The sequence below is a fragment of the Ischnura elegans genome, chromosome 4 (assembly GCF_921293095.1).
Source record: "Ischnura elegans chromosome 4, ioIscEleg1.1, whole genome shotgun sequence".
NCBI classification, from domain to species: domain Eukaryota; kingdom Metazoa; phylum Arthropoda; class Insecta; order Odonata; family Coenagrionidae; genus Ischnura; species Ischnura elegans.
In genome coordinates, this window is record NC_060249.1 from 62,375,023 (window position 1) to 62,402,655 (window position 27,633).

General features: G+C 37.3%; 2 protein-coding genes across 3 annotated transcripts in view; one reads left to right on the plus strand and one right to left on the minus strand.

The window, feature by feature from the left end:
- LOC124157573 (regulator of G-protein signaling 7) overlaps nt 1-5,547 on the plus strand; it is a 200,921-nt gene extending 195,374 nt beyond the window's left edge. For both annotated transcript variants that reach the window (XM_046532410.1, XM_046532411.1), the window contains exons 12-15: nt 99-285; nt 702-794; nt 3,834-4,115; nt 4,590-5,547. In XM_046532410.1, the coding sequence (XP_046388366.1) occupies nt 99-285; nt 702-794; nt 3,834-3,899 (346 nt within the window). In that variant the 3' untranslated portion in view covers nt 3,900-4,115; nt 4,590-5,547. The remainder of the gene's footprint in view (nt 1-98; nt 286-701; nt 795-3,833; nt 4,116-4,589) is intronic.
- An 8,322-nt stretch (nt 5,548-13,869) lies between these two features.
- On the minus strand, nt 13,870-27,498 carry LOC124157574. Its single transcript, XM_046532413.1, has 10 exons — nt 27,188-27,498; nt 26,994-27,113; nt 26,651-26,912; nt 26,213-26,428; nt 25,728-26,021; nt 23,297-23,549; nt 18,876-19,160; nt 17,932-18,238; nt 15,791-16,295; nt 13,870-14,383 (listed from the first exon to the last, which is right to left on the minus strand). The coding sequence occupies exons 1-10, from the start codon at nt 27,346-27,348 to the stop codon at nt 14,183-14,185; spliced, it is 2,604 nt and encodes an 867-aa protein (XP_046388369.1). The 5' UTR covers nt 27,349-27,498; the 3' UTR covers nt 13,870-14,182.
- Nucleotides 27,499-27,633: the final 135 nt, after the last annotated feature.

Here is a 27,633-nt window from a genome sequence, read left to right on the forward strand (position 1 = left end):
CAGTATTGAGTACATACATATTTCTTTCTAATGCAAGTAATCCATAACATATTGCATTACATCCAAAATACTAAAATGTTCTCTCTTTTCACTGATAGATTCTGGGAGGCTGTTCAGGATTTAAAAGCTCTTCCGCAGAGTGAAGTCCAAGCAAGAGTAGAAGAGATTTGGTCGGAATATCTAGCCCCTGATGCCTCGTGTCCAGTGAATGTGGACTCTCGCTCAAATGAACTCACTAAGCGCAATATGAAGTCACCCGACAGGTGGACCTTTGACACTGCTGCGGTAAGTTTATTCATGGCTAAGGTCATTAATCTATTCTTCCCCTGTATGGTGTCCATTTATTTTTGGATTATTTAGATGGGTTTTTAAGGTAGACCAAATTTTTTATTGAAATTACATTTACCGCTGTGTGAGCGATTTTATTTTCTCAATGAACTATCATATGAATTTCATGCTTGTGTAAAGCATTTACAGTATGTAATACCTAAGTAAAGGGGAGAGATATAATCTAACCGCACAAAGCTCTTGAGGTCCTAATGGTTTGGTGATTGAAGGTGTCTGAAGTGTTGTGCTTGCGCAACTACACTCATGGATGATTGGTTGCCATGAATTCACACATTGGACTATCATTGGAACTGATATTTGGCAACTGAAACAGTCACAAACTGGACTTAAAAATCGTTCCTTTTTTCTTTCAGGCACATGTGTATCACTTGATGAAGAGTGACAGCTATTCTAGATACCTGAGATCGGAGATGTACAAAGAGTTCCTCAGTGGGGCCAAAAAGAAGGCAAGTGGCAATTTTTCTTATTAATCTATGTATGAAAAATGATACAATTTGCATCATTATCAAATAGTTAGAATAAGATAAAAGTAAGATTTCCATGGTGTGCAATGAGATTCTTCATTGTCGGTTACTACCGTGTTGGTTGCTGTGGCAAAGATAACATTTTTGCTGGCACTACTGCCTGCGTCTTCAGGTTGAAGTCAGGCTCATTTTTTTCATGTACATACATTGAGTACTAAAAGGAGTGTAAAATTTCCAGTGGTAATTTTTTTACAATTTATAGAGAACACAGGTCTGGGTCTGGGTGGGTGAACTGTGAAACAATAATAGTCTCCTAGTCTATCTCTCAAGCATAGCAGATCAAGCCACAACTGAAGTTGGTATCACATGCCTCATTTAAAATACCCAAGTAATCCACTAGAGTTTTGAGCTGAGCCTTATGGGAACTTACTATTAGAAAAGTCTGCTACATAATTTCATCTAATGTGTATAGAACTTACAAAAATATATACATAGTATGTAAATACATATTTTTCTTCAGACATGTGGATGTAAGTAATTTTTCTTAAAACTTGATTAGACGAAAACCGGAGATACCTTTTATAGTCATTCATTAACTGATGCAGACTAACGCACATGCAATACAAATGTTGGCTGGCTGCCATGATCTCACACACACTGATGCGGATATCAAACCTTCAACTGTTCTTTTCTTTAGACAGGTTCAATTCCCCAGACAGAACAATGTCTCATTTCCAACAATTTTATGCCCTCATGGACTTGATGCTCTCGAAACTTTTCTGTACTACATGAACTTCCAAAATCAAATTCACATTGGAGATTGAAAAGAATCATAGAATCACCGTTCTTGACGTCCTAATCCGTTAAAAAGAAAATGGCTAATTGGGCCACAGCGTTCATCAGTAACCATCGCATATGGATCTGTACCACAATGGCTTTAGTCACCATCACCGCTCTATTTATAGTTCTGTTCTTTCCTCTCCGTTACATCATTCAATGGTAACATATGATGCAGTTAGTTATTTCTGCAGAATTGAACCACCTTTAGAAGACTTTCCACCAGGATGGATAATGAGAGCAACTAATCTCAACGATCTTTGTCCCCTGAAATTACACAGTGTTGGGATTTGGGGGATGACCACCCTAAACAGGTGGAACCTTTGCTGGCCTCGGGTCGCAGTCAAAAGGCCCACTCCTAAAATCCCCGGCGACAAAAGGCCCGACACAAAATCCCTGCGGCGACAAAATGCCTGAGACAAAATCCTCGCGGCGATTTTGTTGAGGGGATTTTGTCGTCAGGCCTTATGTCTTCGGGGGGTTTTGTCACTGGGGATTCTGTACCAGGCCTTATGTCGGTAACCCATCGGCCTCGGTGGAGGTGGGGTAAAATCCTCGTCTGCCAAACCATAGGTTGTGGGTACGAATCCCACCTGAGTAGGTGATCCATATACAGGGCATGGATGTTTATGTTGTACTGTTTTAATGTTGGATCCTCGTGGTAAAAGGCCGTTATGCGCTGTTTACAGGGAAGTTGATAATAAATAAAATAAAAATAAAAACGAGGATCCTGGGCAGGCCTAATACTCTCCCGAGGGCAGGGTCCATGAGCCTTCGCCTTTCACCCGTGCACCTCCAAAGGGGAGGTCAGTGGAAGTTAAAAAGGGTGTGAGGTGCCGCTGCGATGACAACCCAACGACCCCTCCAGTCAGAGAATAGGGACGGAAAGGAGGGGATAGGGAAAAACCCATGCCATCATTGGGACGGCGGGGCCCACTATAAGCGAAACCATGCTTTGCTATTTGTACAGAAAGGAAAGATTTCCCTATGAGGAAGAGAAACCCTATGATTATCCGTAGATACCACCCTAAACAGATGGCAGGGACCTTTTTGCCCCATGCATCTACCATTTTGGGCAAAATTTTGAGGGTACCACATCCACTATCCATTGAACTATAGCCAATTTGAGACTGCCTTGCGAGAGAAAAGGATCTATTTTGGCTTCATGACTCCATGAGATTTGTGAAATCCCATACTAATGTGGTGATTTCTATGTGAGGTAGATAGGGGGAACAATATCAACTCGACTGAAAGAACATTGAATGCATTTCCAGTTTGGTCAACAGGAAAAATCAATAGTAGTATAGCATAGGTGAATTTGAGACCATAAAAACAAATGAGATGGTACATTAGTGATATTATATGGGTATCAATTTTACATAAATCAACAAAAGAGGCTAGAAAAAAAATATTGGAGAGGAATAACTTCAACAGAAATTCCACTAACCTGATTAGTAGGTCTCGAGATTGGTAAAAGAATTCAGATCGTCAGAGTTTAATCTCCATTGGTCAATGGTCCTCCACCACAACTGTCAATGCTTGACCAATCCCACCCTTCCTAATGCAAACTGTCAACAATCACTTCAAATTATCGTCAGTAACTGCGAGAATGGGCAATGAGTCGGAGCCCGATATGTCAGCTGCCTTTAAGTTTCTAAACTGGTGGTGAGTTCGAGAGAAGTTATGATACAGTCCATGATGCCTCATGATCATTACCTTTTAAGATACATAATATGTTGAAACCGTGGTCGGTATTTTGTATTAAAGTGTGGAAATTACCATTTGTAATTTTTATCATGGATTGATCAAACTTCCACAAGTGAAGCCTGAAACGATTTATACATTAAGACACAGTATTTGTTAGGAAATTGCCAAAACAAGTTTTCAAAAATTTTGCTCAATTTTTTAGTACATAAGAGCAGATATTTTTTCCAAATTTCAAAAGGAAAATGCCCAGTACCAGCTCTTAAATGTTCCCTCTCAGTTCCCTAAATTCTGTGCTGGTTCCATACCATTTCCATTTAAATATGCACATTCCCAATGGTCCAATTTGTAATTTTTTTTAAATATTCCCAATGAATAGATGTATAATTAGCTATAGGATGCATAAAAATAAGAATATTTTACACCACTCTTGAAATGGGTACTCAGTAGTGTAATAAATTCTCCATTTTTTTCTTTCAGACATCAGTGAAGGGCATACGATCAATTGTCTCTTTCTCGGCACGGAAGGATAATCCTACCTCCTAGTCTGAACTGTCATCAGCCGCTGTCTCCCCTTCCAATCGACACCAAACCTCTCATTTGTTTACTTTATTGTTTAAATTGTGTGAAGAATATTTCACCTTTTCCATCCTGAACATATATTCCTTTCTATTGAACACCTAAGCACAAGAAAGATAACAAGAATAAGTTCAAGAGCAGTAGTGGTGTAATGGAAGGGGAAGAAGGCATGCTTTTTTAAAGGTAACACTTTTTTATGATCTGATATATTATAGATAGAACTTCTCTTCGCTTAACCTTGGAGAGTAGTGTAAAGAAACTGCTGAAATCCCTAAGTGACTCATATTTTTGTCCAAAAATTGACTGATGAATTAAGTGGTAAAAAATGTTATATCTTTCTTTTTTCAAACATTTACCTGTAGAGGTGAGAATCGACAGTTAATAAATACATTCCAGCTTTTGATTTTCTATTCAGCCCTGTGGGTCAGCAACATGGGCATCATTCATGTATAAAATTTCAACGGTAGACTTTTTAAGCCTGGTGAAGCCATTAATATCTAGAGCTCATGTGGATTTGAAAAGCACAGATCATAGTAACCCATAAATTATTTTCTTATCGCCCTGCATTCCTCTATGCTGTTTTTTATATCGTGCTCTTATATTACTTTTCATTTCCTAGAAAGAACTGTAAAATATGGGTGTATTTATCTTCCGCAGGTTTCTTGAGTTCCAGTGCCACGGCAGTGCTCCGAGAGTATGTTTGAGTTAGCTCTATGCCTGCCACTTCAACACCACATGTGTTGTCACATGAACCCTGAGAGTTGTAAATCCTCTTACCTCTTCAACATTTCATCGTCAGTTTTACTTCACATGCATAGACATTCTCTCCTGGACTGCCGCAGAAGATGGAATGAAGAATGTCATGTTCAAACCAGCATCATATTCCCTCACTCGCATCATAGAAACTAGGGAGAAGATGATATCATGCCGGAATAATTGAGCGCGTTAAAGGATAATAAGGTGTCCATGACAGTGTGCATAGTTGATCATGTTTTCAAGTCTCAGCATTGCTATTTTCCTCATTATTTAATTTATGAACTCTGCATTTATGTAAATTTATTAAGGGCTATGCGTTTTTCCATGGAATTCTGCTTAAAATGTTCAAGGATTTCCCTAGCTTTTTTTAAATGTCTCATTTTGACTATCTTAAATATATTTTTTACTATTTTTATCAGCTTGTGAGTTACTCTGTGGAAGGTATTTGTGTTTATTTTAATGTCAGTGCCGCACAAATTTAGTTCAAGGTTGTTGCTGCAATTAATTCTATGAAAATGTTTCAAGGGGCATTAGATGGCATGCATTTTATTCAAAGGATGGTCTTGTAAATTCAGTGAGTAGGCTTCCGACATTGAAGAGCTTCTGCATGTTGGAATGGTCGTGTTACACCCCACAAAGCAGAAAGAAACATGCATTCTCAGCATGAATGGGTGAAATTATTTCTGGAATGTCTGACATTAATTGTACAAAATTTTACATTAGAAAAACTGTATATGACGTAACGCGTAGGTTTTCATGGAAGTGTGAGGCTTACAGAGAGGATTTTCTGTCTGATTTAAAATATCCACGGATAACCTTAAATACCCCAAAATTAAATTTGTTGAAATATGATGCAAAATATCCGTAACAAAAACACTTCTTGAATTTGCAGTTGAATCCTGTTTAAATTCCACAGCACAGCGTTAAGATTCCCATCAAAGAATTGCATCTTCGAACTATGTCCCTTTTTAATATGGCTACACTGATAAGAGCTTATAAAGTTATAAAGGGAGATGAAAACTTTAGGTTTATCCACCAAATAATTTTAAAGAGAGGGGCAGTTTTTATACATTTTTCCAAAGTAATATATCTTCCATGAAATACCACACATAGTGCTTGTGTACGCCCTTGCTAAAGTAGCATTGATGGCATAAAAAAAAACTATTATCTGTCAGGCATAGAGTGGGTATTTGGAAATTTTCTCATTGAAGGACATGTTCACAGTCATTTAAAATTGCACCTAAACAGTAAATTAAAGATTATTTTAATTCTGCAAAGGCATGCAGTTATGAATGGAAGGAATTAAAAAGACAGGGTAGGCATCCTTTGATGTTACATGTGAAGATTATTATATTTGAGGCAGAGATTAATTTTCTAAACTACAGCATCCATTATAGTTCAATGTGACTACTGTATTACGTAGTTAATTCATTGTAGCACAACTCTGCTTACGTGAAACTATTCTTTCTCTAGCATGAACTATATCGCATGTATTTGGTTGTATGATACTATCCATGCTTATCACTGCAACAAATCCAAAACAATTTGATTTTGATGAGCAGCCCAGTTCAATGATGGATGAGTTGCATGAAATGCATTGATTTGCTGGACATTCATATGCTTTTATAATTTGTATACTGTGCAGGAAACAGTAATACAATTAGAAGTGATTGACTATCTAGTTTTTGAATGGAACTGTTAACTGTATGAAGTAGCACAGGGTGTAAACTGGAACATCGTGATACACGTTAGTAGTGGATTAAACATACCTCATGATGCTTTCTTTGGTTTTGGAAGTAATGCCAGTTAGGAGCGCCGGAATGACAACAAGCCTCACAAAGATGAACATGATATTTGATATATGAAATAAAATGATGATCTCAAATGTCTAAAATAATGACTCATTTAACTTGGTAAGCAGTGAAAATAAATTAACTAGTCATCTTCCAATTACATAACTTCTTCTAGTCTCAAATTTTGTTACCTTTTTTACATAAATTATTCGACAAACCACATTAAGAGATATTCCTATATTAGGGCAAAACATTTTCAGATTACTCTATCCATAATTATTACAAAGAGATTGCATTTATAATCATTAAACTCATACCATAACTTTAAAGTCATTGAAGAAAGATCATTCCATAGTCAATGCTTGTGATCAATGCCACAAATTTGGGAATGGAAATCTAAACCTTCAGCATCAAATGTGACATTTATATATCTTTCATGTCATGTTCAACAAAACCTTTTCTGGTGTTTTATGAGCAGGCAGTGCTGGGATTCAACTGTTTTGATCTCACACCAATGCTCAGTTTTCCCCTCTAGTTAGTAAAAAAAAACTATTATTTTAATATTTTAAGAGAAAGAGGAATAATGTAACTAACAACCATTTGTACATAGACAAATTATGATATTTATTAGATAAAATATCTAGTTACTGAAAAGTTGTTGCATCTTGTGTATATGAGAATGTGTGGTGATGAGAGTGCAACTGTGTTAATGAAAATGTAGTTTAATACATACCGTTGCACTGTAATTTATTGTGAATCCTTGATATTTTTAGGGTCATCATAAGAGATTAAAACCTAAGCTTAGTAAATTTACAAACACAAAATGGTAAAAAATGAGAGCCTCATTGTTACAGTTGTAATTACTTTGGAAAGATTTTGTATTTACCTATTCTCTATGAACACAAAATGTTTCATTTTCAGAACTGCATTACAAACTAAACAATGTGTTATCCATGTGGTTTTATTGAATCACATTTACTGTAATAAAAGAGAATACCTGCAATTCACCCCATTGTATAAGATTTAGGTTTGCTAATACAATAGGTATTTCAATGGCTGGAAACCCAGTGATCACCTTAGTTGTATACAGTAGATTTCAAATATGTACCAAAAATCTCCTATTTTTTAAAAACTGTGCAAAATATTTTTCCATCCATTTCAGTTGAAAAATTTGTCCCTCTTGTTCTCATTATTTACATCTTAATCCAAGTCTTCCCTGCTCCACCGTCTTATTAAGAATATAATTTTGAATAATAAAGCTACATCCACGCAGGAAAATAAAGTGCCACGTACTACCAGATGCATACATGGTTAATGGAAATCATTTATAGTTTCTCAATTTGGAAAGTTACCACAAGTCTGTAACCAGAAAAATTTTTTGGGAGGAAGTTCAGGTAGGATCAATAGGAGGGAGTAAGGTTGAGACTATCTCCCAAACTGTTCTTGGGGTCACGACCAATATACACACTCCCATTTGCCACAGCCTTAAGTACATATCATTAAAAACGAAAGAGTATTAGTATAAGTATTTTTTTCCTTTCATTGGGGTCATTCAATGTTTTTTTCAATGAGATAGAGTTTGAAGCATGAGAGGATACAGATTTTACAGTTTTTTGATCCATTATGTTGCAATGCATCGTGTAGCTGACTTCCAGAGCTGCACGAGGTAAAAAAAAATGGTAGCGGTTAATAGGGTAGTTTCCTTCATCAAAGAAAACGAAAGGCATAGATTGCGATTCGTTACCCACCATCAGTGTATTCATAATACACAAATTATTTTGTTTTAGAAATACCGGTTTCGACGAATGGCAATGGTCCATTTTTATCCTCATTTGAAAAGGGCCAGATTGGCGCCATGCAATGCCGCTCCACGTGACGTCACAGGGACCTAGTTTCTATAGGAGAAGATAGGAGTTTTACGTCGTCTGAGGTTACCAATGCATGCACGAGGTGCAGAGCTCAGGGAAACATGTCTTAATAATCACTTATTAAAACTGGCTAAGGTCAGAAAGTTTTCCTGGTTTGATAAGGTATTAATAATCCTTGTTTAAGCCAAGCGCTACCATCCAGCAGGGAACTCAGCTACCCGCTAGCAGCCTGCGTCGTATCAGCGCTAAGCCTCGCCTCAAGGTCACCTCGCAGGGCAGGAGGGGGAACCAGAAATACGTCACGGGGAGAGACTTCCCGGCATTCATACTTAAGCCTCGCGTTTTCGCGCGCTTGAAAATTTTCACTTTTCATTTAATCGCGAAAAATAGATATCGTCATTTAAAAATCTAAAAGCGTGAAATACGTACTCCAGGAGTAATAATCTTTCGATTTAGGCAATAAAAAAATAATAGGAAACCACCCTATTATTGCCTTTTGCAGATAAGTTAATGACACTGCTCTTTTTTCTTCTCAAAAGTTACTTTCAATCGGCTGCATCACACCAGCCTTAAGTGGTTCATTGCCTTTTACAACCTGGTGAGCAATTCCTTCCCTCATTTGATGATTCTCCCCAAATGAGTGAATGAACCAAAACTTAAATGACGTGACCAGCTCATGAAAAGAGGGTGACAACTATTGCATTTTTTTGCTCGGAACTTAATGAGAGAATGGCTGCATGAGGAAGAGATTTTTTAGGCCATAACTTATCCTTTCTATCCAATTCTTGAAATGAATTCATGTTTTGCACCTGAGAGAGCAGACCCCATTCAAAATATTACTATAAGTTAACACACGTTAATTTATACCACATTTTCACTATCCACTAATCTACATCTTCACCAAAGCCTATCTCTCGTGTCTCCTTCAACACCCTCAAGTCCGATCTTCGCTTTCGTCTTGTCACTGGGCTCCTCCGGCAATCCCTCCCTTCCTTCCCCCAATGAGCTCAAAAGGCAGAGAAATTCAGTGAAAAGGAAAAGGGGGAGAGGGTACTTGGGGACGAGAGTGATAAGGGTGGAAAGGCTGAAAGCAAAATGGAGAGATAGAGGGAGGTTGGAGGTGGTGATGCAAGCAAGGGATTTGAACTCACAATGGAATAGGAGTTTGGTGGAGAAACAACGTACAGAGTCATCTATGTATATAAAAGAGGATGTCTGTTTGTCTGTACGCTTTGCATTTCCATGCGGCTGCATGGATTGCAACCAAAGTCAGTATGTCAGTGCATCTCATGCTCCCAAAGCCTGTAGTCCTATTTTTTGTTGTGTCTGATGCATCCTTTGTGTCGTTTTCTCATTATAGTTTGCTAACTAAAGACATACAACTTCTGTGGTTGGACATCCTTCTGGGTAGGCACACCTCTTAACATGCTCAAAGGGAGAAAACAACCCAAAGAGTTCTAAAATTAGCTGTTAATCCTCAAACATGTGCAAACCATTTTGCAGGGGTTTGCATTCACACAACGTTTTTAGTCTGCACACGTACGGACACACGTAATTATCAATGCTGAGGAGTGAGGCATAAGGTGTTCCCATGCGCATTATACAGAAATTGTTTCTTCCATCGTTTGCTGTCCAGCACGCCTAAAAACCCTGCCATGAGGCCATGAATTCCAAGTTTCCCACTTCTCCTAGTGCTATCCTTACCAAGCAACCCTGGTTAGCCTTCTAGTACTTAATAAAAGCAAAATATGTATGTACTGGCAAAGGTTGGTTTAAGTGGACCATGGCACACCTATTTTTCTCAACACTACTATTTCTCCTACCCCCTCAAATTTGGTTCCTTTCTTCAGCTTAAAATAAGGACTACCTATATCCTGTCCATAATCTCTCCCTCTTTCCTACCCATCCACCCAATACCCTACACTTGCATTTTCATGTCTCCTATTCCTCTTGGTGTAAGCTCCACTTGTCTCTCTCAAAGAACTGAGAAGTTGAAGGGATATTTACAATTTCTTACGTGAATGCAAGAGAAAACATTCCAAAATTTTTTTCAGCTCAATCAGACAATAATTTACCTAGCTTAAGAGCATTTATAGTTAAAATGGTGACTTCATCTCCGTTTGTTACACAGTCAATAGATTTGATGGAATGCATAGTACCAATGATTTGATTCTGAATTACGAAGTTTAAGTCATCCACATTTTCGTCATTAGCCACCAAAATTGCTTGTTCATTCAATCCTCAACTCTGGGAGCCTCCTCTTTCTTCGAGCACTCAGCTGGGAGGGGATGCTGAACATAGTGTTAAAGGGTAGAATGTTAGGTAAACGAGGGAGAGGAAGGAAAAGAATAGCATTTTTAGATAGAATGAAAGGGGGTACACCTTATAGTGAATTGAGGAGGGAAGTGCTTGAAGGAAGGAGAGGCTCCCAGAATGCTTCCTAAGTACTACATGCAAACCTACCTCAATCAGTAAAATACTTTAATAATAATAAACACAAAATCCTCAATTCAGCCTTTCCTTACTCATTAGCCCCACTATTACCAACTTTTCCAGATACCTTGTTGCATTCATTGCCTTCTAGAATACTTCAGGGGGTTTGGGTTGGAATGGTGGCTAGTGTCAGCCTCCCACCCAGGGGGCCTGCATTCGAAAATCCTGGCAGTGGCATAAACTTTTCAGAGACTACCCATACACTGACTGGGTGCCTTGTGGGGGGGGGACTTCACGTACAACACTCCTTCCGTCCGGTGGGACACTAGGACACTAAGCCGTGATCCCCTTAAACCTTTTGTTAAGAGCAGGCCAATGCTGACGCCAGGTTTCTCTTCACCCTTTCCTCCCTTCTACCACAGTGAAAATTACCTCAGCAGTCAGTACCCTCTTCCAAATACTATAAATACCATACCATAACATACTGCTCATCACTTTTAGATCTGCTTGTTAATGTTGCAGTCATGTAACTTTTACTTGAGCCTCATTTATAGTTCTTGATGCTTCAGAAAACTACATCACCTCTACTTTATCATCATAAATTTTAATGCCATTTGGGTTATGATGTTAATCTAAGACAGCACTTAGCAAGCCATGTGCCTACTGGATAGCTTGCATTACTATTGACTAAAAACTACATGTTCTGCATTATTGGATGCAAATTGGTGCACCTGAAAAATATGTACTGCATGACTGATGAGCCTTAAGTTCAAGATAATTAGAACAAGAAATGCTAGAGAAAGGTCTTAAATTTTGTCCCAACCTAAAAAGTAGAAACAGTGATTTAGTAGATCTGGTCGTGGATTGTGAAGTAGCCTTAAGAAGAGAAGATCAAGTGATCAAAAGTGTCGTTGCTAATAATCTAAACTCAATTCTAAAAAAAGGAGTGGACCCCGGTAATGGAAAGCTAACTCCCTATAGCCCAGATGAATCAGTCATTAATTCCATCAAAAAATCTTTCAAAACTGCAAATTTGCTAGCCATCAAAGCAGATAAAGGTAATTCAACTGTAATCATGGACCACCACACTTACATTAACAAATGTTTAGCCTTTATATCAGAAAACAACGTTCAATTGTTAAAAAAAGACCCTACAGTGAAATTTCAAGCTCAGTGCAAAAAAGTGTTGTCCAACATAAAAACGACACTCACCCCCAGAGAAAAATGGGAAGCCATGGAGATGAATCCCACCACCCCCAGGTTTTACGGAATGCCCAAAGTGCACAAACAATCCATACCTATCCGCCCGGTGGTGTCAGGCATCGGTTCACCAACACATTCCTTAGCTAGGGTTGTGAAGTGCAAATTTATAGAACACTCCGATTTCCGTGCGACTTACAGCATAAAAAATTCCATTGAACTCGCTAAATGCTTAACAGAAGTAACCACACCCAAGAATTCTTGTATAGTATCCTTCGATGTAGTGAATTTATTTACCAGTATTCCAGGAGAAGAAGCTGTTCTCGCAGCAAAGGAAGTGCTGCAAAAAGTGAAGACACCCACACACATTTGTGACGAACTCATATCATTATTAACAGTGTGTATTAATCAAAATTATTTCTTGTTTAACGGGAATGTGTATGAGCAATTGGAAGGTTTAGCGATGGGCTCCCCCTTATCACCCCTACTTGCCGAAATTTTTTTAAACAAACTAGAAGATAAACTTTTTCAAAGTGAAAACCCCCTCATGAATAATGTACACTATTGGTTTCGTTATGTCGATGACATTCTATGTTTATGGACAGGGACGAAAAGAAAACTGGGAAATTTCTTGAAGCTGATCAATTCTTTGCACCCCAACATCAAATTCACGATGGAATTACCAGAGGGACATTCTTTAAATTTTCTGGACCTTAATATTTCAATCACAAACGGGAAACACAAGTTCACTATTTATCGTAAACCCACGTGCACCGATCAGGTCATCCACTCATCCTCCAAACATTCCATTAATCAAAAATTAGCAGCCTTTCACTGCATGCTGCACAGAGCATTAGCCGTACCATTAGAGCCAACAGCTTTCATGTCAGAAATAATCACAATTAAAAAAATTGCAGTCGCCAACGGTTACGCTGAAAAATTAATCGATGATTTACTGGCAGGCAAAAGGAAAAAAATGTTAATCAAGGATTTTTACTCCTCAACCACAAATGACAAAGGATCGTGGCGACGCCTGAAGTATGTAGGACAACCCTCTATTAAAATAGGAAAGTTTCTCAAAGAAATGAACATTCATCCGGCTTACTACAATAACAGGAATCTAAAAAGCTTGCTTCCACCCATCAAAGACTCCATAAACCTAGCCCTCCATAGTGGGGTTTACCAACTAAAATGCAGTGATTGTGGCGCCAAATACGTGGGACAAATGGGGAGGAACCTAGCCATTAGAGGCGAAGAACACAGACGAGACTACACCAAGAAAACGGGGATATCCCAGTTTGCCTCCCACCTCCTTGAAGAAGGACATCAGGCGGATTTCACCCCGGAGTTGCTGCACCGTGTGAAGAAAGGGTCACAAATGGACATCAGAGAGCAACTGGAAATTTTAAGAATAGTTAAAAAGAAAGAGCCCATCACTAATGACCACCTTTTCCCATTCCACTCCCCCCTCCTGGACATCCCAATTTTGCACCCGAAAAATAATCCCCATGACGCTAACCCACGCCGCCTTCCCTAAGTACGTTCCCTTTCCTCTCCCCCCCCTCCTCCTATGCGAAGTGCAACAATGTAGCGCTCTACAGACATCTCCTCTCCACCCCTTTCCCCTCCCCTCCCCTTCCACTCTTTGCCCCAACCCCCTTTTTGGTATATAACCCACGGCAACGCTACTTGTACTGCTAGTCCTATGAATATGATACAGTGTATCGAAACTAGTCAGGAAAATAAAGTTCCAAATTGTAGAAACAGCAAAGTTTTTCATTCACAAATCATAATTAAGGAAGAGGATAAGAACATGCTTCTGACATGCAGAAAAAATTATTCACCTTCACCTCCCAACATACATACGTTATTAAATGAAATACATCGTCAGAATATAAAAATTTAATAAATATATCTCACATTTTACCGGGGACAATTAACAAATATATAAATTAGATTTACATACACAATTTTTATAGAGCAACAAATAAATTCACACAAAAAGTAATCACTAAGCTGATTAGTAACTCTGAAAAAACACACACACTCATTTTTAAAGTAAAAACAGAATACATAAAACACATAAGTTATCCTAGACCATTAAATACAACAAAATATAGACCTTCTCTGTGACACACATTCAGTGAGCTGTCATTCTTGAGCACCATGACCATCAATATTGATGGAATTAATACTTTCACTACTTCTTCTGGAAGCCAAATCTGCTCAGAAGGCTTTGCTGAGAATCATTCGCTTTACCTAATACTTGCTTACCCTTTGGAGTGGAACTACGGCCCAGGCCTGGCCGTCGACAATTCTGCCCCCTACCTCTACCCCTGGTTGGCGTTGGTCTCGGAGTGTTCCCCACAGAGTCTCTTCTCTGGTCCTCTTTCGATGACCACTGTAAATTTAATTTCAACAATAAAAACAATGATATCAAAAGAAGAGCAACAAAACTAAGATTTGAATTTTCATGTTCAATTATGGAAACTGAAAAACCATAATAATTAAAATGTACCCCATAATTTTGTGTACTGATAATATTACATACTATATATAAGAATAATTTAAAAGCCTGAAGACTTTGAGATGGTCAGAAAGAACAGCTATCACATTTAACACAAGGATAGGTCCTCCCATTCAAGGGAAAGTCATTTTGACCCATAACACATTCTCATCATCAAATTTAATGACTAATTTTTTGTCGGATTATTTTGCAATTTTGTGACTTAGTGCATTAGCACTTAAATTTTACTTTTAGGAATAGTAATTTCATCATTGTCCTTAGATAATTTATCAATAATGATATACCTAGAAGGATAACTATGGGTCATTTTAACCCAAAACTTTCCATAGCATGTGTGTCAAGTTTCATCTCCATTTTCGTTACTTCATGATAGCTGATATTTATTTTGCTCATTTTATATACATCACTTCAAGTCTAGTTCAGCACTTGAAGGTTTTACATTTCATTTGAATGCCCTTCATAGCATTTAAGCCTATGACACTAACTACGACACCTAAGGGCCAGAAAGAAAATATTGCCTAATATTGAAGAATTGCAGAAAAAATGCCAAATTTATGTCCCCATTGGAATAGATGCTTGCCGAAAATGTGCTAAAACATAACATTAAGTACAAATTTTGCACTTAAAAGATTATTTCAAATACTTATGCGTATGGATGTGCCTTTTTAAAGAATAAGATTTTATCAAATTTTTATTGAACAAAAAAGATTTTTAAAAATTATTATTAATCAAATCAAAGAATATTTGTTTTGACATTCATGATTTAGCACGAGGCATCTTTTTTTTCAAGTCCATTCTCAAAGAACAGTTTTTGATGAGTGATTCTCGACATCATATGTTGACATACTTAAAATTAGCAACAATTAACTAAAAAAATGTTTACTGCAATAAACATGTAGAATAATACATGCATCCCTTTATAATGTTATTCAAGAAGAAAAAATAAAGTTTCCACCTTGAAAAACTAATATTCACTCTATAAAACTTTATGCGTCAAAATGAACCATTACCATCCTTCTGGGGGTGTGAAACTCCTGTCCCCCTGGTTTTAAGATGTTTCAATGAATGGTTAGTTCTATGATACATACTTTAGAAATTTTAGATTCCTGAAAATGACTGGTCCATTGAAACATCAGAAGATATGATGAAATGACCATCCAAAAAACCTTGGGGGTCTCTCTCTTTTGCTAAACTTTTCGAGTTGGTTATTCATGATGAATCATTCACTACAATTACCATGCAGTTATGATACATTATGTACCATGATGCCTCTGATCCTACCTTGTCATTTGCATTAGGGGAAGAATTTGATTCAACAGAATCTTGGATGGACGACAAATATGCGAACTTGTCCTTCAGCGAACTCCAGTTGAAGAGACCCTTCCGAGGTTCTGAAAATTCTTTATCTCCATTGAATTTGTCAGTAAATGAAGCATCTTCGACATGAGATCCTGTTTTCAAAGCAGGAGATTTCTCGTTCCTCATCATAGAATTGTTCACACATTCAGATTCCACTGAAAATGGGTTATTAGGTTTTCTAGGTGACACCAAAATAACTTTTTCATTGCTTTTGATAGGGGAGGATAATTTAACGTCAGACTCAACATAGGTTCCAACGAAGTCAATATTTTTGGATTCAGTAGGGCCACTATTCATGGCGTCTTCTTCACTATTTTCAGCGGTTAATGAGTTATCACAAGACAATCTTTCAAGAATTGGAGATCTATTAGGCACCGGTTCCTCTTTGGGCACAACAAACTCCTTGGGAGGGCTGCTTACAAAATACCTGCAAGAAGAGAAATTTATAATAAACTTCAGAAAGGCCAAGTCAATCCTATAAGACTTTAAAATCATAATAGAAATAGGAAAAAAATGACAGATATTATGAATTGGCAGAAATTTGAATGAAGATATGAAATGTAAATGAACCAATTTAAGAAGACTTGACTCATTGATTTGTATCAATTGCCACGGGAAAAAAATACCCATAGTCAAAAATCGAACAACAGTCCTTTGACTTTCCGCACTTAGAAAAATTAAGGAACGTTGCTAGCATAGTAGTCTCTGTAGTGTGCTGTGGTTCAATTATTCTCAGTCCAATTTAATTTTTACTTCCAAAGCAAATTCTGTGATTATAAGTCACAGGTTTGAAATACACAATTACCAAAAAGTGAAGCTTAAGCACTAGTGTATCACCAATAAGTGTGACTTCTTTGAAGCCCTTTCAACATTTAGTTTCCTTTATTGATACACTGTAAAGGGCGTTTTACACAGGGCACGGAATTGAGCAGGTTAGAGCTGCATTTATTTCTAAAATGGCGTGTAATTGCGAGAATGCATGAACGAAATTAGAACGGGCTATTTCGCCGTCTCGCATCCACGCATTCTTGCATGTGTTCTAGCAATTCACCGCTTTACACGACGCAATTTTGATTGCGCCTTCGCATGTACGTCAGATTGCGCAATAGGGTAGTTTCCTTCATCAAAGAAAACGAAAGGCATTGATTGCGATTCGTTACCCACCATTAGTGTATTCATAATACACAAATTATTTGGTTTTTGAAATACCGGTTTAGAAGAATGGCAAGGGTCAAATTTTATCCTCATTTGAAAAAGGCCAGATTGGCGCCCATGCGATTCCACTCCGCATGACGTCACAGGGACCTAGTTTCTACACGAGAGGATAGGAGTTATACATCGTCTGAGGTTACCAATGCATGCATGAGGCACAGAGCTCAGGGAAACATGTCTTAATAATCACCTATTAAAACTGGCTAAGTTCGGAAAGTTTTCTTCATTTGATAAGGTATTAATAAACCTTTTTTAAGCCAAGCACTACCATCCAGCAAGGTACTCAGCTATCCGCTAGCATCCTGCGACGTATCAGCGCTAAGCCTCGCCTCAAGGTCACCTCACCGGGCGGGAGGGGGAACCAGAAATACGACGTACGGAGATATTTCCCGGCATTCATAATTAAGCGTCGCGTTTTCGCACGCTTGAAAATTTTCACTTTTCATTTAATCGCGATAAATAGATGTTGTCATTTAAAAATCTAAAAGCGTGAAATACGTACTCCAGGAGTAATAATCTTTCGATTAAAGCAATAAAAAAATAATAGGAAACCACCCTATTCCGTGTACCATGTAAAATGGCCTTTAGAGCAGTATCTTGAGAGCATCGTTAATGTGAATGGTAATAAAATTCACATAAATGGAGAACAATTCTCCTGAACTAGTAATTGAACAATTGACCTGACTTTCTGTAATGTTGCAAAGCCCAATAGGCCATTTAGGTTCCTATACATATTTCCACATCTTCATGAAGGTTCATAACACTAGGTACTCATGATACTAAAGGTCCTCTTAATCTAAAATCCACCAATTTCTTAAACAGAAAGTTACAATCACTTACATGAAACTTACCTGCTTTTAACAATAGTGTTCGAACTTAAGGCACTCTCATTCCTATTCAGTTTTGAGAACAAACTAGGTGACTTCAAAAAACTTTTTTCGTGGTATTTTAAGTCTGGACTGCTACCCTTAGGCTTGGCAAAGGGATTGAGGCTTTTCCGTCGTTCTAGAACAGGAGATTTTGGATAGCTGCCTTCATCTCCACCACCACAATGCTCACCATTCTTCACGTCTGATTTGACAGAATTCAAGTCAACACTTTCAAGGACAGGTTGAACATTTTGTTGACTTGAATTCTGAACATCTTCCACAGGTTCATCTGAAATAGAAATGCAATTAAAAATATAATGGCACAAATAATAATAATAATAATAATTTTTATTGGTCCCAGGACTTTACATAGTAAAATATAGGACAGGTCAATACAAAAAATAATACAAAAAATCACACACTTCTGTTGTAACCACATTCCTACAGAAAGTCGTTTATGCTAAAATAACTTTTGTTAAATAGAAAGTTTTTCAGGACATACTTGAAATTTGCCCTTGACTGAGCATTTTTTAATCTTGGAGGCAGGGCATTATAGACCTAGGAAGCCATATGGAAGGGGCTCTTATTATACATGGCAGTTGAGTGGCAAACCAGGGGAGAAAATTAAAAAAAAAAAAAAACAGTTTACCAAGTAGAGCGTCTTAAACTAATTCTAACACTTTTCATAATCAAAAAAACCTTCATTTTTAAAGAAATATTTTGTAAATTCATGATTTTTCAATATTTTGTATTCTTTTATGAGGAAAATAATAGTGTTTTTCTATTTGGGGGGGGGGGGGGGGTCCTGACCCCCAATGGCAATAATTGACTGTCCATTTTCAGAAGTGAATACACTGATTTGAAATGAAGCAACTCGAGAGAAGTGCAATAGTAAAAAAACTAGCCAATGAAAATCATTACTTTACCTTGTAAATTCTGAGATTCCTTTGAGGGGTCAGGTGAGAAATCGGATTTCACAGGACTAATTCCCCTTGATTGACGGAAGAGTTTCTGTTTCAGCTTTCTATTGCCTGAATCTTCTGGCCGTATAATTTCAGCAACTACCATAGAGTTACCATCATCCAGAGAATCTAGACAATTCTTAGACCTCCCTGGTATGAGAGTCGTTTTCCTTCGCTTTTTAGGTGAAGGTGAACCATAGATTATGTCAAGGTCCTCACGAGTGCAACCATCTTTCAGCCCACATTCTTCTGTGGGAGGAAAAGGAGACAATTTGAAATGTAATAGAAAGTTCCCACTGCATTCTTTGTTGGAAGGAGACAGCACTTATGGTAGGACCACCATAAACAAGAAGCATGACCTTGGCACCATTAGCTAAAACACAAATCATAAAATCTCTGATTCGTAGATGATAAAATTTATTGAGTCAAAACTGCTAATAGACAAAGAAAACCAGCCTCACATACTATGGCTATTCATTAAAAATTAATCTCAACCAGACAAACCAGGAATGAATGACATATATTTAATAGCCGATTTCATTAAAAATTCACCCGATTAACTGTAATTCATAGAAACTAGCAATTTTCCACAAACAATTCTATTCACATGACTGAATTCATGTGAATCTCTGATACGTATATGATAAAATTTATTGAGTCAAAACTGCTAATAGACAAAGAAAACCAACCTTACGCACTATGGCTATTCATTACACATTAATTTCAACCACAAAAACCAGGAATGAATGACATATTTAATAACAGATTTCATAAAAAATACACCCGATTGACTGTTATACATTGAATCTAGCAATTTTCCACAAACAATTCAATTCACATGACTGATTTCAATAAAATTCATATCATTGTCAGGTGACTTCTCTACTTGTGCCCTTTTAATAAATATGCCCCATGAAAGGGACATAAGTAGGGGAGAGAGGAGAGATAGAGAAGGAGTAGTGTGGGGGGAGATAAGAGGACCAATGTGTCCAGAAATAAGGCGCCGGTTTGGCGGAAGTATTACTTAAGAATTCAAAACAAACATAAAGTAAACACCCTCAGGAAAATTCCAGTGGCTCGGACAAGGTTTCCTTGAACTGCCATGGAAAGTCCACTATGGAGGGGGGGCATCAACAATGGCCTCACCGGCCCCTCATCATACATCATAAGTTTGTTTCTCACTGGGTTCAACACATATCGGCCTATGGATGGGGAAAATCACCTCCCCCAGCCTCCCCACCACTTGCATTACATAGACTTGGAAGGACTCTCAGAAAACTTTATGGCCTGACCCCTGCCCCTCCCCTAAGCAGACTCTCCAAGGAAACTCAAAGGCACCTCTCCTCCTAGCAGCTGGAATTCTTCTGAGGATATTTACATTGTGTGAGTTTTTTTTGAACCCGTGAGTGATATTTCCACCAGACCTACACCTTTTTCTTCCTTCCGGACAAATTGGTCCTCTATTCCTCCCCACACACCAACCCCATCTTTTCCCACCCTCCTCTTTCTCCTACAAGGTATTTAAACAATACCTCTCGAGAAAAAGTCACCCGATGATAATATGAAATGTAATGAAACCGGTTGTTTGAATAAAAATGTATGTGGAACATTGCTAGCAATTTTTAATCTACAATATGTTATAATTACACCATATAAAACCTGAATCAGTTGTTTAACCCATTTACGGCCAACGTTGCGAAAACGCAACATTATTGAGAAATGCAAAAAAAATGTTTCAATTGAATTTTATTAATTTAGAATTCGCTTTTTTCGATAAAAATAAGTTTAAACTGATTTTTAGTGAGATTATAATGACATTTAATAAGTATTTCGATATTTATAAAAATACTCAAAATGTGTCAATTTTCGAGTCTCCTGTTAAGCAAGATAAATAATTTTTCCTAAGAGTAACTATTCCCTTTATTAAGTTTTTTATTCGTCCATGTGGACGTAGAAATTTCAATTAACAGATATTAAAGCTTGTATTTCGTCAGGGAGTCAACATTAAGCGAAAATCAGATCCGGAAAATAATGTTGCGTTTTCGCAACGTTGGCCGAATCCGATATCTATAGGCAGTTATGCAACCCGCATTACTACATATTTCCGTCTCGTAGGAATATGCCGTTTTTACTGTCAGATATAATCCAACGCATTTTTATGCCTCGTATTTGACAGATATATTCATATTTGATAATTAAATTCTTAGATATTATATTTCCAATGAGATGCTGCATTATTTTACCTAAATCCAATATAAAATAGAGATGCATTACGGCTTGAAAGAAATGAGTCAAAGTGAATATTTTTACAGAAGATAACGTATTTTCCAGTTTTTAATTGACATTTTTAACACAACAGTTTGAATTACAACAAATAATGATTATTTATGAATTACATGAAAGCATTTCGGGTGGAATGGATCACACAACTTTGTACTTTCAATCCGAATTAGTCCTTCCTTACTTCACGATTCAGCGATATCACCGACTTCCACAACAGGATATTGGGTGAATGAAGACGATAAGGCGTAGATATGGTTCGGCAATGATTGAACCAAAACATTTTTAGATTAATAAAAAATAATCTACACTTTTCAGACAATTCCTGTCTGGACAAAAATGACAGATTTGTAAATTATGACCACAATTTGACGACTTGAAAAATTATTACAATTCGGAATATTTGCGCATAAATTTTGAAATAATGAGCAAATGGTACCTTACTTTGGTCACTACAGTGCATAAATTTTCTTTTAAAACAAGCCTTTTAGATTTTGCTTTTAACTTTGGTGCTTATGTTATTCAGACGGTTTTAGGGTTCAACCAGGCGATAGAAAATTACTTCTATCAAAATTTAGGCTTGGAAGCAAGTGTTATTCTGGAATTTCTCAAGATTATCCCTGATCCCTCGAATCATCGTATGTTTTTCAATAACTTCTTTTCATCTTGAAGACTATTTATTGTTTTGAAAGAAAAAGGATTATTTGTCAATGGAGCCATCCGTGAAAATACGAGTAAATACGTATAACGGAGGAGTGCCTGATAGAATATAATAAAACCATCGACGTGAAACCGAGAGGAACATGAAAAAAAAACATTTGATAAAGCCCAAGGTCTTAGTATTGTTCGATGGAATGATAAATAGATTGTCCCTGTAGACAGCAATACAAGTTTTTCGCTTCCATTTGGCACAGGGAAAAGTTTCAGAAGAAAAAAGAAAATACTATTTGCCATACTATTCTATGTTAATAAAAGAAAATACCATTCGTGTTATTGGGGAGTATAGTAAATACATGGGAGGTGTGGACCTACTTGATAATGCAAATGAAAATTACCGCACTAGAATTCAGGGGAAAAACGGTCCTAGCTTATCAACTTACTGGACAGCGTTTGCACTAACGCCAGGAGATTGTACAGGTTATGCAACGGAAGTAAATTTCACTGGTAGACTCCAAATCGTATCTAGCAGGGAGGCATCTAAAAAGTGAAGTGAATAAGTCAGTAGATGACGTACCCCTATACAATTCGCGTCCAAAAACATAGAAAAAGTTAGGCCACGTAATTCATCGCGGATTCGTGAAGCATGAAAGGACGACTTTGGCCATAGAGTTAAAAAAAATTCAGTAGTTGCCGAAACAGTGTAAAAGCCAAACCATGTTTGAATGTACGAAATTTTATGTTCCATTGCACCCAAAATGCTTGAGTATTTCATAATTAGCCATTAATTTTTGTAATTCAATCTGCAATGATAAAATTAAAGTCAATGAAAAAATGTGAAATACATGCTCTTCTGAGAAAATTTTCGCTTTGACTTATTTCTTTCAAACCGTAAAGCATGTCTACTTTATAGTGGATTTAGGTCAAATAACAACAACATCTCGTTGGAAACATAATATCTAAGGATTTTATTTATCCAATATGACGATATTTGTCATATACGTGGCATAAAAAGGTATAGGATTATATCCGACTGTAAAAACAGTATATTCCTATGAGGCGGCAATGTATTGTAATGCGGGTTGCATAACTGCATACAGATACCGGATTCGGCCAACGTTGCGAAAACGCAACATTTTTTTTTTACCATAAGCAAATTTTTTTGAAGGCCCATATTTTCAATTTACCTTATTTAGCATGTTATTAGGTCAATTGAAAAGAAAAAATTATATATTTTCAAGTATTTCTTTACTCGGCCGGTAATGGGTTAAACCTCATTGAGTACATTTTGCTTCCTATCTCATATCATATTTCCATATTCCATAAGTCAAATTTCGGTCCAATAATATATTTGTAAATAGTATTGTGATACATATTTTGCTGAATACACCAATCTATATCTGAAAATCCTGGACAAAAAGTATTCCAACAGTATATTAAAATCATACCTTCAACATTCACTGGGTGTTTCCTTTTCCGAGGAGACCGTCTCACTGGAGTATCCTTTATCTCTTGGCTTTGAAAAAATCCAACTCTCATCACAGCCTCTTTACCAAATGTGCTGTCCCTATCCACTTCCATTAGGGCATCACGAGAGCTGAAAGCCTTACAATCTCCCCAAGGCGTGAAGTTTTTGGCCCATATGCTTTTCCACCTCCTCTTTGGAGGACCATTTTTCCCAATACCACCTCCACAAGGACCCTAGAATTTTCAAACATCCATGAGTTTGGTTTATTAATGAATGATTGAATCCCTGATCACATACCTCTCATACTTCATGAAATTTGACAAAACCAATGGCAAACTAATGTAAATGACTAAAGTTTTTAAGCTCAAGATTATACAAATTATATTTATAGGTTCACAACCCAAGTGCTCTGCGTTTCCTATTCAACTAGAATTGATCCAAAAAGAACCTATGATCAGTGTGGTAACAAAGGAGTTAATTTATGAGCTTAGCACAGCAGCATCATCCATCGTAAGAAAAGATAGGTAGCTTCAACAGCAGCACAGAAGGCTAAGCCCAACAAACTGTGATAGAAATATGAACAGGCAAAAATCTTTACCACCAGAGGAAACTATTTAGGCCAAGTCATACTCGGCCATTGACTTCAAACTGTGAAATGCCTCTATATTATTCGTGCTTCCACTCATTCATAGCTGAAAGGGGCAACAGTATAATGATAAGACTTTCATAAACAGGTAGAACACCCTAGCCAAATCATGCATCATTCGATCCCTGACATGAGACACAAAACTTCCAAACGCCACCAACAAAATCACCATTTCTATCAGATAATAGAGAGATTGATAGAGATGATGATGATACAGACACTACCACGTCTTTTTTATCTAGTAGGGCTATCCAAAGATAAAAATTGATGCTCCATTACTTAACTAATGGTGGCTCCTACTGTTTTGGAATAGTAACTTCCAGGTTTTAATTTAACAATTTTCAATTCCCCTATCCCTTTCAAAGCTTATCTTCTCCCTGAGGGTTTGCCTTACTTTTCTCCACAAGACCCCAAAATTGCCAGCAAGAGTATTTAATTAGTACTGATTGGAGGGACTGTTTTCAGCAGATGTTAGTCACCAGATTTATCCACTCCCAATTGCCTCTAGCTGTAGGGCCTGCAAAAACCATTGAAAACTAAACAAAGATGCAACAAGTTAGTCTCAAGAGGCGTCGCAGCTCAGAAAACTCATTTACAACTGTTTAAATATCATTCACTACAAATTAAATTCACTCATTGACATTCTCAGTAGTTACATACTAGTAGCACAGTGGAAATGTGAATTATAATATCAGCAACAACGAAACTTGATGACCCCCCAGTTCTCTTATGCCCATATTAAAAAAAAATTATATCAGCTCTCTTTCAATAAAAGATGCATGATTGAAACTGACAGCATTAATGGCTAAGATAGATATCATCTAACAAATACTCGACTTTGGTTGAAATAGAATGCTTTGTTTCAGAGTTATGAGTATCCGAAGTCAAAAAGTTGCTCGAAAGCCATTAATAACTGATACTAATCCCAAACTAATACGTTTTTCCTTAACTACCTCAACTAAAGCCTTTAAATAGATTTTTAAGTTAAAGTTCAACTGAAGTTTTTAAGCTCAAGTACTGGTACAAAGTTAAGCAGAAGTGAACAAGGAAAATTATGGCGCAATTAGTTATTCTGCTTCCATTTTTTACAATTTATTAATTATTATTCAAACTCAAAAGAATTGACATTCTGACAGTAGGACCATCTGTTCCTGAGCCTAATACTACCTTCAAGGTTACAAACCATTTAATAAAACAAAATTTCAATTTATATTCAAAATCATACAGTCAATGTGAATACAGAATTAGAAACAAAGTGCACATCTCTGGGCTGCCATCTAGTTTTGCACTTTGCAGAGACACAAACAAGCATCAAAGACAATAAAAGTTATTGTTGGATAACTTTATAAAAATATTACACTCCTTGATAAACTATGTACAGAAAAACCATCACGCAGTGGGCACAGAGAGAAAAGATCGGTTAGACATACTTCCACAATCTGATGCTGCCTAATAGAAAAAGATCGAGGCACATTTGATTACTGAATGGAAGGAAAACACACTATTGCTAGTAAATGGCATGATAGCAGAGTCGTGAGAATAATCGGTGTCACAGAGTCAATCTTTTGCAGCAGGCTTGTCGTTCTTATCAGAAGCAGAAAAAGATGATTGATCCATGTTACTCAGCCACCTTTGATTGAGAATTACAATCGTAATTCTCGATCAAAGGCAGGATCAAACAGTATACAGGAGAGGCTGACTGAGCTGATGAAAATGCTAAATACAAAGAGAATAAGAGAATAAATACATTTTTATATCTTCTCACCTTCGGGCCATCAGGATTAAAGTCATCAATGACTTTTAAAGAAAATGGACTTAAATTTCCTAATGCTAGCTGGTACTCTGTTTCAGGAGAGTGTGGTTTGCCTATAATTTTTTCTGCCAAATCCAAATGCAACGAGCTGGGAGAAGGCTCATTTAAAGGTACGGCTGCTCTTTTCACTGGATCATACACTACTTGATATAAGAAGGTAGCATCAGCCTTTGCAAATTCCTTGATGTACTCTTCTGAAACCTCCAAATTGTATAATCCAGTTGCAGAAGGTAGTTTGGACAAGGCCTAAAATTAATGATATGCACCAAGATGTAAGATTCAAAATCAATAAATCAAAAAATAAATTATAAAAATGCTATCCCACAGTCTCTCACTTCTTCAACGAAATCAGAGAAGCTCACTGAGCAGAACATTTTTTTTAAACAACGTCAACGATTTTTTCCTGAAAATCTATAATGTATTCAAGGAAAAATTACCTGAGAAATATCTGGTGAAGATGTGGAGTTAACAAATTTCTTAGCTTTCGCCAGCCCAATGCCAGGCAGAGATGGAAGGTAATCACATCCAGACAGGACACACATTTGACGAAAGCGATCCATAGAAAATCGCTCTGGACTAACTCCCATGGCCAGATGAATACGGTCTTGAGTGACCTCCAAACCACATCCCACCAAGTCCAACTTGAATATAACCTATTAAATAAGAGACATTCAGGCAACGACATAATATTGGACAAGAGCAAATAGCTAAATTTACTTGAGCATTAAACACTTAAAGATACAAGTTCTGGCGTTTAAATTCTTGGATCGGTTTATCTTCGTAACTAAGCACAAAACAGGAGCTGAACATAACCCATACGGTGAAACAACGCTAATAAATACAATTTAAATGAAAAGCAGACCGCATCTCCTTACACGTGTGCAACCAAAAAGAATGAGATCCGAATCCTCCGTGATAACAGCAGTGGCTAGTCCGCTTCTATTAAGGTAGGCAAGTTGAGCATCTGCCTCGAATGGAGCAACGATGCAATCAGCACCTACACTTCGACACGCTCGTGCGACAGCTACAGCCATTTCAGGCCCTACATCAACTGAACTACGAAGACAACGACGAGCTTCAGCAGTACGCCCTTGTCTCAACAGCTCGGCTGCTTTCGTTCTGTTCTGCTCCCTCGACCTAAATAAATTGTAAGGGTTATAATCAGTCGATTTTATAAAGGTTTATAGAGCATGTACTTCGAAATGTATGAATCCTTACTGTCTACGCTTCTTCTCGGTGGCAGCTTTCGCGGGTAGGTACCGCCCATCAAATACAAGAATAGGCTTGATGTCATGAGAAATGAGCATGTTAACATACTTCAGGCAATAGGTGACATACCTGAAAAAAGAATTAAAGTGATTTGGGGAACAATATATTTTCTACGAGGATTAAACAACGTTGATGAAACTTACATGTCACATTTTTCACCTCTTGCGATTTTCTCGGCACATGAGAAAATACCTCTATGTATCCAGCCGTATGCATCCACCGCCACGGTTTGTCCTTTGTATTGACGAATATTTATAGGCACAGATGCCTTTTCCAAGAATGGAATTAAGCCTGTTATTCCCATTTAAATGTATTGAATCCTCTTCTGTAAGACCCATACAGTCCTTGTAACTGGGAAGTAAACAAAGTAACTTAGAACCCTATATTTTTGTTTACTCAGTTCTTCCTATTCCCGCCAGATTCGCACATAACATCGATTGAAAAATTCTTGCCATCGATTCGATATCTATATTAATCGACTTCGAATTTGTTGTGAACAACAATTGTTATAGTTAACATCTACTAGTTTCCATATTTAGTACGGAATTCACGTCTTGGTAATCAGCAGTTTTGTATATTTTGGCGATAA

What these genes read in the sequence shown, in the direction of transcription:
- LOC124157574 (XM_046532413.1), bottom strand. Translation starts at nt 27,348, where the DNA reads ATGGGAATAACAGGCTTAATTCCATTCTTGGAAAAGGCATCTGTGCCT. An exon ending in AGAGGTGAAAAATGTGACAT is followed by an intron (nt 27,114 to 27,187) that starts GTAAGTTTCATC and finishes TTCTTTTTTCAG; the next exon opens with GTATGTCACCTATTGCCTGA. An exon ending in CTTCACCAGATATTTCTCAG is followed by an intron (nt 26,022 to 26,212) that starts GTAATTTTTCCT and finishes CATTAATTTTAG; the next exon opens with GCCTTGTCCAAACTACCTTC.